The sequence below is a fragment of the Musca autumnalis genome, unplaced genomic scaffold, assembly GCF_047663935.1.
Source record: "Musca autumnalis isolate F117 unplaced genomic scaffold, ASM4766393v1 scaffold_5, whole genome shotgun sequence".
Taxonomy (NCBI): domain Eukaryota; kingdom Metazoa; phylum Arthropoda; class Insecta; order Diptera; family Muscidae; genus Musca; species Musca autumnalis.
This window is the reverse complement of record NW_027412088.1, coordinates 22,553,757-22,566,691: the sequence shown is the minus strand read 5'-3', so window position 1 is coordinate 22,566,691 and position 12,935 is coordinate 22,553,757. Positions and strand designations below refer to the sequence as shown.

At 35.9% G+C, this 12,935-nt stretch overlaps 1 protein-coding gene across 1 annotated transcript; it reads left to right on the top strand.

Annotated features, from left to right (window-relative positions):
* Positions 1-8,195: 8,195 nt before the first annotated feature.
* Xxylt (Xyloside xylosyltransferase) lies at positions 8,196-11,517 on the top strand. The gene has a single exon (XM_073957197.1). The coding sequence runs from the start codon at positions 8,260-8,262 to the stop codon at positions 9,811-9,813; it is 1,554 nt and encodes a 517-aa protein (XP_073813298.1). The 5' UTR covers positions 8,196-8,259; the 3' UTR covers positions 9,814-11,517.
* The last annotated feature ends 1,418 nt before the right edge of the window (positions 11,518-12,935 follow it).

Genomic DNA, 12,935 nt, shown 5'->3' with positions numbered 1-12,935 from the left:
AAGGGACACATTTCGAGTAAAAAGTGGTAAAACTTGAAGATTCTTGCACGTAAAGGAACAGAGCTATTGTTATCGATGTAACACCTTATTCCACCTCTACCAAGAAGTTTGGTCTCACTTCGGGTATTCTACCAGCAGGTATATGACGAACAGCTGCATCCGTGATGATGTGTGGGAACGTCCGTTCTGCTATCCGAACATCAGAAAGGTTGTGCAGATCTCTGAAGCGGTGATTAGTGAACTCTTTTAACTCTCTGCACAACCAACTACAAATGAGAATAGGGAAGGTAACCGACTCTACAATAATCCACATACGTAACGATCTCAATGCCGTGTGGAGGGGCAGGAAAGGTAGAGGTTGAAGAGTTGTGGATATATCAACCCACCTTGAGGAACTCCTTGTTTCACTCTATGGCCCTCAAGTTTTTATTCTTGAATACCACTTATGACTGGCGTCCAATTATAAATGTTCACTTGTGGGGGATTTCTAACTTTCACTACCTCACCCTAAATAAATGAACAGGAAGGAACCAAAACAACGTAAAGGATATTTCATTTTCGAAATTAAAATATTAAATGCTATGCGTTTATTATTCACTATATAAATTTTAATAAATTAATTTAGTCGATCTTATTTTGTCTTTTCCCTTTTGACTTATACTAGATAGTGAATGTGAGAAATCTCCCATAAGTGAACATTTATAATTGATTAAAACGTTTCAAACTTGGCCGAATAGTAGTCTGCTTGATGTCCTCAATCATTGTGGAGTATCAAAGGTATTTAGATAAGTCGACTATAGAAGACTTTAGTAAGTCGAGAACTCGACTAATATGCGTTGTTGTTGTAGCAGCATGAAACCTCCGTAGAAACATAGATTTGATGCTGGGTTGGCAGCCGCTGGCCGAAACACTATTGTCTCGGGTCAATCCGGTGCGAAAGAACACTCTGCCGTGGAGACCGTTATGAAATGTTTTCTGTTGTGACTTGTTTTGTGCTGCTCTAGAAGTAGTGAGTACGTTCTGAATGTGTAATGTCTGGTAAAATGTTAAAATACAATGCCCTCCTATGGAAACAACTTTTCTCAAGTGAAATGAAAAATAGGTTTTCTTGCTTTTATTTTAAATATAATATTTTATTTATTTCTAATAGATCATAATCATAATAATATAAACTATTTAAAGTTCGTTTTTATATTAAATGTTTTTATTAATATTTTTTTAATGTATGTATATATATTTTGTTGTTGGTATGTGTAAGTGTGAAAATAAAAAAAAACTTTTCTTGAGAAAAGGAAGAAGAGTTTTCGTTAAGTTTTTTTAATTGGAATTTTTAATGAAAATTCAAATTTACGATTTGTTTATGAATGAGCGGATATCACAAATTTTAAAAGAGTTTGAAACTAAAAACTGAATATACATTAATATGCATATACTTTAAGGGTAACGATAAGGTGTTGTGATTTAGAGGGGTGAAATTTCAAAATACTTGTTCTGTTCCAAAACCTGGAAGAATCTACTATTTGTTAAATATTTGACAAATTTATAAAGGAAAAAAATTACGGTAAAAATAATATATTTCACACACATCTGTACCATTATGGACCCATTTACGGATCGATATTTCAAGGATATAGGAATATTCAAGAGATTTATCATTAAATAACATTTTCGATGGTTTTCTCCCATTATCTCGGAATATTTTGCGGATTTCGACTTTTTTGAGAGTGAGAACATTTTTTCTCTTAAAAATATGATATTTTAAGGAAATATTTTTTTAATTTTGAACCCGAAATACGCTTCAAACGTGCTCCACAAAATCCAGCCTTACCATAGCAGCAGTGTTCTGCAAATGAATACATAACACATCGATCAGTTTACTACCATATTGTTATAAAATATCGTTCAAAGTGACAATATATTAATTATAGTCCACAGCATTGACGATAAAAATCGAATATCGCAGTATTTTAAATGGTGGATACGATGATTCTGATGTCTGGGGGCATTTGGGCACGGAAATAGCATCACAAGGACATTTATTTCACAAACCCCAACTTTTTTACGGCAATACCCCAAAAGATATTTCATCAGATACACCATCAGATTTATCTGAATTGACTTTGTCCCATGGTCTTTGTGATACCATAAATACACAAATTGTATAATACGATAGAATTTCCAGTTTTTGTTTGTTAATCTTTTGTTTGCTTAATCAAATTAATTGGAAAGTGTACTTTTAATGCCGGGTAATGAAGATTATAACGAAAAAGTAAAAAAGTATCAGTCGGCTTTGCCGACAGAGATATACCCTCAGCCTATGTGAATGTATTTAGGGTCTTTTCAGAATTTTGTTGCACTTTTTGGACTTTTGAACTTGCCGACAAAAATGTGGATTAGGATTAAAGTTCAAAAGTTTTGCGGAGGAGGGAATGGAGCGACATAGTGCATTACGGAAGTGGATATTATTTTGAGAGTCATATCTTTGCGATAGATATCGCGCCCACTAGTCATTTCATTGGGTTATCTTACACCTGTTGGACCAGTATGCCAGGAAGCATGGACTTGTCCACGGAAAACATAATATGGCTATACACCATCAGTATAAATTTCCAAAGGATCTCCTTTGGACACAAATGTTGAACTTTTGTGGGGGAGGTATCCTAAGGAGAGGACCGATTTTGGGCCATTTTAGAAGTTAAACTAAGTTTGGACAAAATATGACGAAGACCAAATCGGTCTATCAGTTCGAGAGTTATTGTGCTCTCCAGCTACTACATATGGTGCCATGGGGTTTTTTATAACTTTCTGGCTGTTTTCCCAAGAAGAATGGACTTGCCATTGAAAAAAACTTTTACCGTTGTAATTGAGACAGCGATTGCAAGTTGCTTCAACAGAAATCAAAGTTAGTCAAGAGCAGGTCTTAAAGTGAACTTATCCGAAATTTTGTGTGGGAGGTACCCGAAGGAATGGGCAAATATAGTCCATATTCAAACCTGATCTATATCTGGTAGATATATTAGGATGTGTAAAGTATGGACCAAATCGGTCACTCCCATCAAGAGTTATCGTGCGCACAGTTTTTCCGAAAATTTTTGAACTTTTGTGGGGGAGGTACCTGATGGAGTGAACCGATATGGCTTATCTTCGAACTTAAACTAAGTTTGGACAAAATATTATGAAGGCCAAATTTTGGATCGAATCGGCAGGTCCGTTCAAGAGTTATCTTGCGCTCCAACCAGTACACACTGTGTCATAGGGGTTTTTTGAACCTATCAGGCTATTTTGTCAGGAATTATGGGCTTGCCCCTGATGAAACTTATACCGTCGCATGGAGGGCAGTGAAAACAAGTTGCTACAACAAAAATAAAAGCGATTCGTGAAATGGTCCTAAACTTAACTTTTCCAAAATTTTGTGTGGGAGGTACCCGAAGGAGTGGATCGATTGAGTCCAGATTAGAACCTCAATTAAGTCCAGTAGAAATTTTACGATGTGCAAAGTATGGACCAAATCGGTTACTCCCTTCAAGAGTTATCGTGCGCACAAATGTTTCGCATATTTTCAAACTTTTGTGGGGGAGGTTCTCGAAGGAGTCGACCGATCTTCGAACTTAAACTAAGTTTAGGAAAAATATTACGATACCCGAAATTTGGTTCGAATTGGTTGATCCGTTCGAGAGTTATCGTGCGGACGGACATCGACTCCAAATTTTCTGAAACACATTTCGTCAAAACATACTTGGGATCTAAAACCATTATTTCGATGAGACACATTTTGCCCGTATGAAAGTGTATATACCCTCGTTAGCATAAATGCTGAGGGTATAAAAATAGAGGAAATGGAACAAAGTCCAACATTTCTTTTCTATCACGGAAGGTTCCCGGATAATCGATTCACGGATAATCGAGGTTCAACTGTATTTTTATCAGTGCACAATATGCTTCGCCACAATGTAACGGGTGATTTTTTTATCTATTAACTTTTTGGCAACACTGTTTAAAACAGCTGTGTTTTGTTTCACTGTCAAACATCTTCAGTTTGGTCTATAATTTAACAATAAATCGTCTTACAAACGAAAAACGCTTGCAAGAATGCAAGAATTGAAGCCGAACGACCTACCGCAACGCAGAATTTTTGGTGAATGGGCTCATGGAAAGTTGGCCGAAGATCCACTTTTTTATTGAAATTTTGTGTTCAGCCGCCTAGATCGTGCGATTTAACGCCTTTAGACTATTTTTTGTGGGGCTATGTTAAAGCTCATGTCTATACACACATGCCCGCTTCAATTGACGCATTGGAAGACGACATTGATGCATTTATTCACGTGATACCGGCCGAAATGTTGGAAAGAGTATGCCAAAATTGGACTAAGCGGATGGACCATTTGAGGCGCAGTCACGGTAAACATTTGCATGAAATAATCTTCAAACATTAAATTATATGGACCGTACTATCGATTCAAAAAAAGATTTCATGCATTTTTTCTGAATATTATGTTTTTTTTTTACTTTAAAAAAAATCACCCGTTATTTTCTTTTAGTATTAGATGGATTCGAAAACGTAAAATAAAACAATTTAGAGGCATTAAAAGTAAAATGTTCACATTAACAGCCTGTTTCTGTATGTCGAAAGAAGAATGTGTGCGAATGAAACACGCCCAAACTTTAGTTTTCGAAATAATTTTACGTTTGCTTTTGCTTCAAAACAAAAAAAAATTGAAAACACACACAAGAGTTTGGACTTGTTTCATTCGCACAGATTCTTCTTTCGACATACAGAAACTGGCTGTAAAGTTCGGGCGTGTTTCATTGGCACACATTCTTCTACTATGTTTACATTTACGAAATCCACCCGATTTCAACTGTCAATTCATTTGTCTATACGTCAAATGAAAACTCATCTGAAATCGACTGGATTTCATTTGACGTTTGAGCAATGGAATTGACAGTTGAAATCGAGTGGATTTCGTAAATGTAAACATAGTGTTCTTTCGACATATGCTTGGTTTACATTTACGAAATCCACTCGATTTCAACTGTCAAATCCATAAGTTAAACGTCAAATGAAATCCAATGGATTTCAGATGAGATTTCATTTGACGTTTGAGCTATGGAATTGACAGTTGAAATCGAGTGGATTTCGTAAATGTAAACTTAGCAATACAGAAACTGGCTGTAAAAGTTAATGCCAAGAAGACCATCGTTGGAATTTAAATTAAATTTTAACTTAACCGGAATGCTTTAAATCTGTTCAAAAAATGCAAACTATAATAATACGTTTATATATAACCGGATTTAACAAACCCACTGGGTTTCAAATGTCAATTCCATTGCGTATATTTCAAATAAATCCTCATAAAGAGGGTTAACCCTGTAATAGTACGTTTATATATAACCGGATTTAACAAACCCACTGGGTTTCAAGTGTCAATTCCTTTGCGAATACGTCAAATAAATCCTCATTAAGAAGGTTAACCCTACAAAAGCCTATAATATAAACATGGCCTAAAAAGCTATAATATAAACATGGCCTAACAAAAGAGTTATAATAATGGTTGATATACACCCATTATTATAAGTCTTCTTTTGTTATTGTTTGGATTTACCGAACAGATTTATAGCGTTCCGGTTATGTTAAAGTTAAAAGTGATGATGGAATTTCAAGTAGGAGCTTCTTGTCATTAACTTTCAATGTGAAAATTGTGTTTTTAATGCCTCCAAATTAGTTTCTTTTACATTTTCAAATCCATCTGATAGTAAAAAAACACATGTAATAATGACCCATACCCCCATTATTATAAGTCTTCTTTTGTTATAGTTTGGATTTAACGAACAGATTTATAGCTTTCCGGTTAACTTAAAGTTAAAAGTGGTCATTAAATTTCATGGAGGAGCTTCTTGGCATTAACTTTTAACGTTAATATTATATTTTTAATTCCTCCAAATTGGTTTATTTCGCGTTTTAAAATAGTAAAAGAACACATATAATAATGTCCCATACCCCCATTATTATAAGTCTCCTTTTGTTATAGTTTGGATTTACCGAACAGATTTATAGCGTTCCGGTTAACTTAAAGTTAAAAGTGATGATTGAATTTCAATGAGGAGCTTCTTGTCATTAACTTTCAATGTGATAATTATATTTTGAATGCCTCCAAATTAGTTTATTTTGCATTTTCAAATTCATCAGATAGTAAAAGAACACATGTAATAATGGCTCATAGAATATGTTTTTAAAGTAAGGTTATTTTGCCAGAGAAAAAATATAAGCAAAGCATAAATAAAGTATGAGCAACGGGCCTAGTCTAAAATAAATTCAAGATGGTACATACATACATACCTCAGTTTCAAAAACATAACCTTACAATTTTCGCTCCTAAAAATAGACCCCAAGTGTATTTTGCTTTCCTTTTAATAAATGTTATTGGAGTGGGGGGGAATAGGTGAATGTTTTTCCGTTAGTTTTTTGTTATATAAATGTTTTAGTTTTGATATTATTTGTAACATCTAAATAAACTACTTACTAAGAGGTAGTTTACACTATCTATCAATGTCATATGACACGAAATAAAATCATTCCATATCTACCCACGGAGGCAATGTGGAGACGTAATTTTATTATATTTTTGTTGGGGTGGACGCACAGCATAAATGGCGCAAGCGAAATCTCCACTATTCTACATATTAGTGAATATTTAACGATGGAAAATTTCATGTCATATGACATTTACATATAGTGTAAACTACCCCTAAAAAGGGTTACTTGTTGTTTAATTATTGATTTGATTTCATTGTTTTTAGATTCTCCCCTTGTCGAATACATCACTATAGCCATGGTCTTTCCACCATGTATACAGTTGACGATTCCAAACACGATCTAGGCGATAAATTAAATTGGGAAATTCATAACCCAGTAGGGTAAAGAAATCCTGATCACCCAAATCGCCCTTGAACATATGTTTTGTGGTCAATTTGCGTACCTGACTGTCCTGCAGTTGGCGATGATACAATTGGGACTTACGTATACGCTCTAAATGCAGTAGTGCCACACCAGAATTTAATCCGACATAGCCATTGGCCTGTTTCCGTACTTTATAAGGTGGTAAAAGTTGTACAAGTCATAAACGATTTGTGTACGGGAACGCAAAATGTGTAAAAGTGGTAAAAATTGTAAAAACTTTTTAGTTCTGGAACAGAGCTCATGTTTATGTTTCCTTGCACCAGGGATGCCAACTGTTCGAAGGTAAAAATCGCTACAGCCACATACGCACCATAGGTCTGTGGCGATTTTTACCTTAAAACTGTTCAGATTCCTGCTTAAACAGTGGTTTTTGTACGTCAAAAATCACCACAAGTAGCGGGAAAATCACCAACTTGGCACCCCTGCCCTGCACTACCATGGTATGTATCCAGTTTATGCATTTCATGGCCAGGTCAGGCAATTAGTCGCCCGTGTGCGCTCATTTAACGTTGCTCTCTCCACACACACAATTCAACCCATTGAAAAAGCATGCACTCACACAATGACGCCCCGTAAAGTATGCAATGGAAAAGTTTGGTGCCTGACGCTGTTTCATGGGTATTGTCATGGTACAATAATTCATAGGTAGGCCAGGTATGAGAATCGCCAAAAAAATACAACCCTGTCGCTATGGCTTAAAACGTCAAAATTGTTTTGATGAATGATAACAGATGAGTATACAAAGAAGAAGAAGAACGAAATGTTGAAATGCATGGTACAAATACACAGGTAGCCGCATCGGCAATTGTTGGTAACATAAGTTGTCAAAATTTGACTTTAATTCAATGCAATTGACACATTATGTTACCATCAGCTGGCATGATAATGCTACCTGTATTATTGTACCATGTTGAAATGAAAACAAAACAGAGTTGAATTTTTTTGATCAATAATAAATATCAACTCTGCATGTCAACACGGTTTTGACAGATTAAGCCATAACAAAAAAAAATTGTAATCAGCTGTTAGCTGTGGCCTACCTAAGAATTATTGTACCATGGGTATTGTCACAAATTAAGACACTCATATCTTTGCATACTTTCAGGCTTCCATTAGCACAAAACGAACTATGCATCCCTAATAATTTGTGCCTTTTCCTGAGTGTCACAAAGTTGAAAGTCGTTATTTTCATAACCAAAAGTCGTCTACGATTTTTAGACTTTTCAACACTACAACAATAGTCGACTTGCTATCCCTAGTGCAGAAAAGGTTTTTCAATTTGATCCTGGAAAATTCATAACATGTCCGAAATGTCTCCGGGAAAGGAAAAGTTAATAAGTGGTGCTACCCGTAAATTGAAATTGGGTTTGGGTCATTTGAAAATGGCCAAATTCCTGTTTCTAATCATATCAGCGATTGTATGTGTTATAATTTTCTATGCGAACACCTCAGTAATTGGTCGAAGGTCTCTGTTTGCGTTATTCTTGACAACAAAAGTGGACCACCACCACAAGGATGACCATTCAGATGTAGCCTTTGGAAATAATGGAGACGAAATCGATGATAGGATGATAAATGCGGAACAGCATCATGGTCTGCTGGAGGGCGATGAAGAGACAACACTGCCACTTAACGATGGCGAAGAAGGGGGAGAACAACAAAACGACGACTGGATAATGAGTTCAACAACATCGCGTAGACCTAGAAAGTCTTTAATAACAAAAACCATATTACTTAAGCCCCCAACAACGCGCAATGCCTCAGTGCAAATTTATAATTTGGCCCTAGGTGGTGTTGGAGCTGTCCCGGAGCACACCATCACCTCGACAGATTATAATATATTTGTTATTTATACCAAGGAAAACTATCAGTTACATGTGAAATTTGAACTGTTTGCAAAAAGTCTGCTGAAATTTGCCAATTCGGGCATATTATTGCATTTACATGTACTGACAGACGAAACAAGTGGCCACTCAGTGGAACAGATACTTGAATCAGAAATACGTCGTTATAGACGTACCATTATCTATAGTTTATATAGTGTTCACCTGTGTTCCGAACAGGTGATGGACATTGTTAACACTATGACTCCTTACTTTAGTTCAACACCCAAATCCTATTACAGTGATGCACTTTTCTTCCTATCACTGGGCCTACATCGCATAGCCGATGAAAATATGGAGCGTGCAATATTACTTGATTGTGACATAGTCTTCCGTGCTGATGTACGTCTTTTGTTCAATGAATTCGAACGGTTTTCGGCGGATCATTTGTTTGGTTTGGCCCCAGAATTGACGCCAGTTTATCGTCATATACTGTATCGTTATCGGGCCAATTATCCCCAAACAGATTTCGGTAGTCCTTTCTATTTGCCACCATCTCAACAGCAGCAACAACAACAACAATTGGCAGCTAATGAATTGTTACATAACAATAATATGGTTTCAGAAGAATCATCGTTGGTACTTCACAATACCCATAAAATGCATAAACTGGATAGATACCATGGTGGTGCGGCGAAACATGGCTATCCTGGATTAAATTCTGGTGTGGTACTACTGCATTTAGAGCGTATACGTAAGTCCCCACTGTATCATCGTCAACTGCAGGACAGTCAGGTACGCAAATTGACCACAAAATATATGTTCAAGGGCCATTTGGGTGATCAGGATTTCTTTACCCTACTGGGTTATGAATTTCCCAATTTAATTTATCGCCTAGATTGTGTTTGGAATCGTCAACTGTGTACATGGTGGAAAGACCATGGCTATAGTGATGTATTCGACAAGTATTTCACCTGTAAGGGACGTATTAAAATGTATCATGGCAATTGTAATGCCCGGGTACCGGAATAATAGTGGAGGCCATATATAGATTTATTTCTTAACATTTCAATTTCTAGTATTACTAATCGATCTCGTTAACAACAATCACTTAAATCATTCATAACAACGTATTCATTTTTTGATCATCAGACGATTATCCATCCCACGCGCGATAAGGGAGGAATCTAAAGACAATGAAATCAAATCAATAATTAAACAACAAATAAACCTTTTTAGCAAGTAGTTTAGTTAGATGTTACAAATAATACCTAAACTAAGACATTTATATAACAAAAAGCTAACGGAAAAACATTCACCTATTCCCCTCCCTCCAAAAACATTTATTAAGAGGAAAACAAAATACATTTGGGGTCTATTTTTAGTGAAAATTGTAAGGCTATGTTTTTGAGACTGAGGAGAAATATAACATCTTGAATTTATTTTAGACTAGGCAGGGAGTAAAGAGAGTAAAATGCTATGTATCTCTTTGTCCAACCTTGATCTATAGTTTGGTTATGTTTTTTTCATTCTGGAAATATAACCTTACTTTTCTAAAAATTATTCCCTAACCCCCATTATTATCAGACCGATCATGAACATCAACTCACCGTGAGTTTTCTCGCTCTCTCCGTTAAAATGCTTTGACAGAGAGACAAAACTCACGGAGAGTTCACATTCATGATCGAGCTGTATAAGTGTTCTTTTGTTATAGTTTGGATTTTTCGAACAGATCTATAGAGTTAACTTAATGTTAAAAGTGATCATTAAATTTCAAGGAGGCATTAACTTTTTATTTTATTTTTTTACTTTTAATGTGAGAATTATATTTTAAATGCCCCCATATTGGTTTATTTTTCGTTTTCAAATCCATCCAATAGTAAAAGGAAACATATAATAATGACCCTAACCCCCACTATTATAAGTCTTTTTTTGTTACAGTTTGAATCTTTCAATCAGATTTATAGCATTCCGGTTAACTTAAAATTAAAAGTAATCATTAAATTCTAAGTAGGGCCTTCTTGGCATTACCTTTTAATGGGAATCATGAATATCAACTCCCGTGAGTTTTCTCACTTTCTCCTTTAAGTTTAAACGACAGAAAGACCAAACTCACGGGGAGTTTACATTCCTAATCACCCAGTATATTTTTTATGCGCTTTCAAAGAAAACATATAAAAAATAATGACCCCAAGTGTATTAAATGGCATTCGATTTATTCGAATATTTATAGTGGCTCTCCTGTAAGATTCTACTATTTTTGAAATTTTTACATTTTTGCCTTTATAAATTTGTCAAATAATTCAAAGATTGTATATTCTTGCAGGCTTTGGAACAGAGCAAGTATTTTGAAATTTCCCTCCTAAATCAACCCCTTATTGTTACCGTTAAAGTATATACATACATATTGATGTATATTTATTTTTAGTTCCAAACTCTTTAAAAATTTGTGATATCCGCTCATTCATAAACAAATCGTAAATTTGAATTTTTATTAAAAGTTCAAATTAAAAAAAAAAATTAACGAAAACTCTTCTTCCTATTCTCAAGAAACGTGTTTTTTATTTTCACATTTACACATACCAACAACAACATTCACACATCTGGAAATTATCTAGCTCTCTATATATATTACTAAAAAAATTAATAATAATGAATCCGAAAACATTTAATATAAAAACGAACTTTAAATAGTTTATATTATTATGATGATGATATATAAAAAAATAAATAAAATATTATATTTAAAATAAAAGCAAGAAAACCTATTTCGTTTCACTTGAGAAAAGTTGTTTCCATAGGAAGGCATTGTATTTTAACACCAGACATTACACTTTCAGAACGTACTCACTATTTATAGAGCAGCTCAAAATAACTGCTTTCACGGCAGCGTGTTCTTTCGCACCGGATTGACCCGAGATAATAGTGTTTCGGCCAGCGGCTGCAAACCCTGCATCAAATCTATGTTTCTACTGAGTGACGTAGGGGATGGAAGATACCAAGCAACGGTCCTGACCGGTTTTAACATGGCAAAGCCCAGGATTTATCTTGGTCCCTCTTTCATCCCAAGTGGACACTGACCTCCCCGTGGTGTCACCTGGGGAACTGCCTTTAACACCCGTTAAAGGTAGTGAGCTAACATGTGCCGCGCGTTCACCCATAAGAACGTTAAAAACTTGGGTTTGCGCGTCGGGTTAGTAACCCACCCCTAGAAAAAACAGCCTACTATGAAAAAAAGAAAGAAAAGAAAAACAAACCCCTCTAAAGTTGACGAACCCCGCAAACGTTTTAAGGACCATGATCTGCGAATCTGCACCTGGAATGTTCGCACTCTTTATAGAGAAGGTGCAGTCTTCACATTGGCAGACGTACTTGAAAAGTACAAGACCGATATTACTGCCATACAGGAAATACGATGGATTGGGAAAGGCGTCGCAACAACACCTAAAGGTGACGCACTGTATTATAGCTGCCATGACGTAAAGCATGAATTTGGTTGTGGATTCGTAGTTAGTCGGAGACTAAAACATCTGGTATCCAGCTTCACTCCAGTGAATGAAAGACTTGCTGCAATTCGGATAAAAGCTAAATTCTTCAACATCAGCTTTTTTTGCGCTCATGCTCCCACTGAAGAAAAGGACGAACAGACCAAAGATATATTTTACGAGCGCTTAGAAGAAACATATGACCGTTGCCCTGCCCATGACATTAAAATCAAAATTGGAAAGGAGAATATCTTTGGCCCAACAGTCGGGAAATTCAGTCTCCACAGCGAAACATCTGACAATGGTATGAGGCTGATAGACTTTGCAGCTGCAAAAAACATGGTAGTTAGCAGTACCAGATTTAATCATCTCGATATTCATAAGGGCACCTGGCTGTCTCCAGATCAGAAAACAAGAAATCAAATTGATCATGTTGTGATAGATGGAAGACATTCATCGAGCGTGTTGGATGTACGATCGTTCCGAGGCGCAAACATTGATTCGGACCACTACCTTGTTGCAGCAAAGGTACGTACCCGTCTAAACGTTGCAAATAAAGCAAGAACAGACACAACGCGGAAGTTGGACATCGGTAAGCTGCAATCACAACAGATAGCCACAGATAATTCCACTCAACTAGCCCAATTGCTTAATCAAAGCACTCCTCAT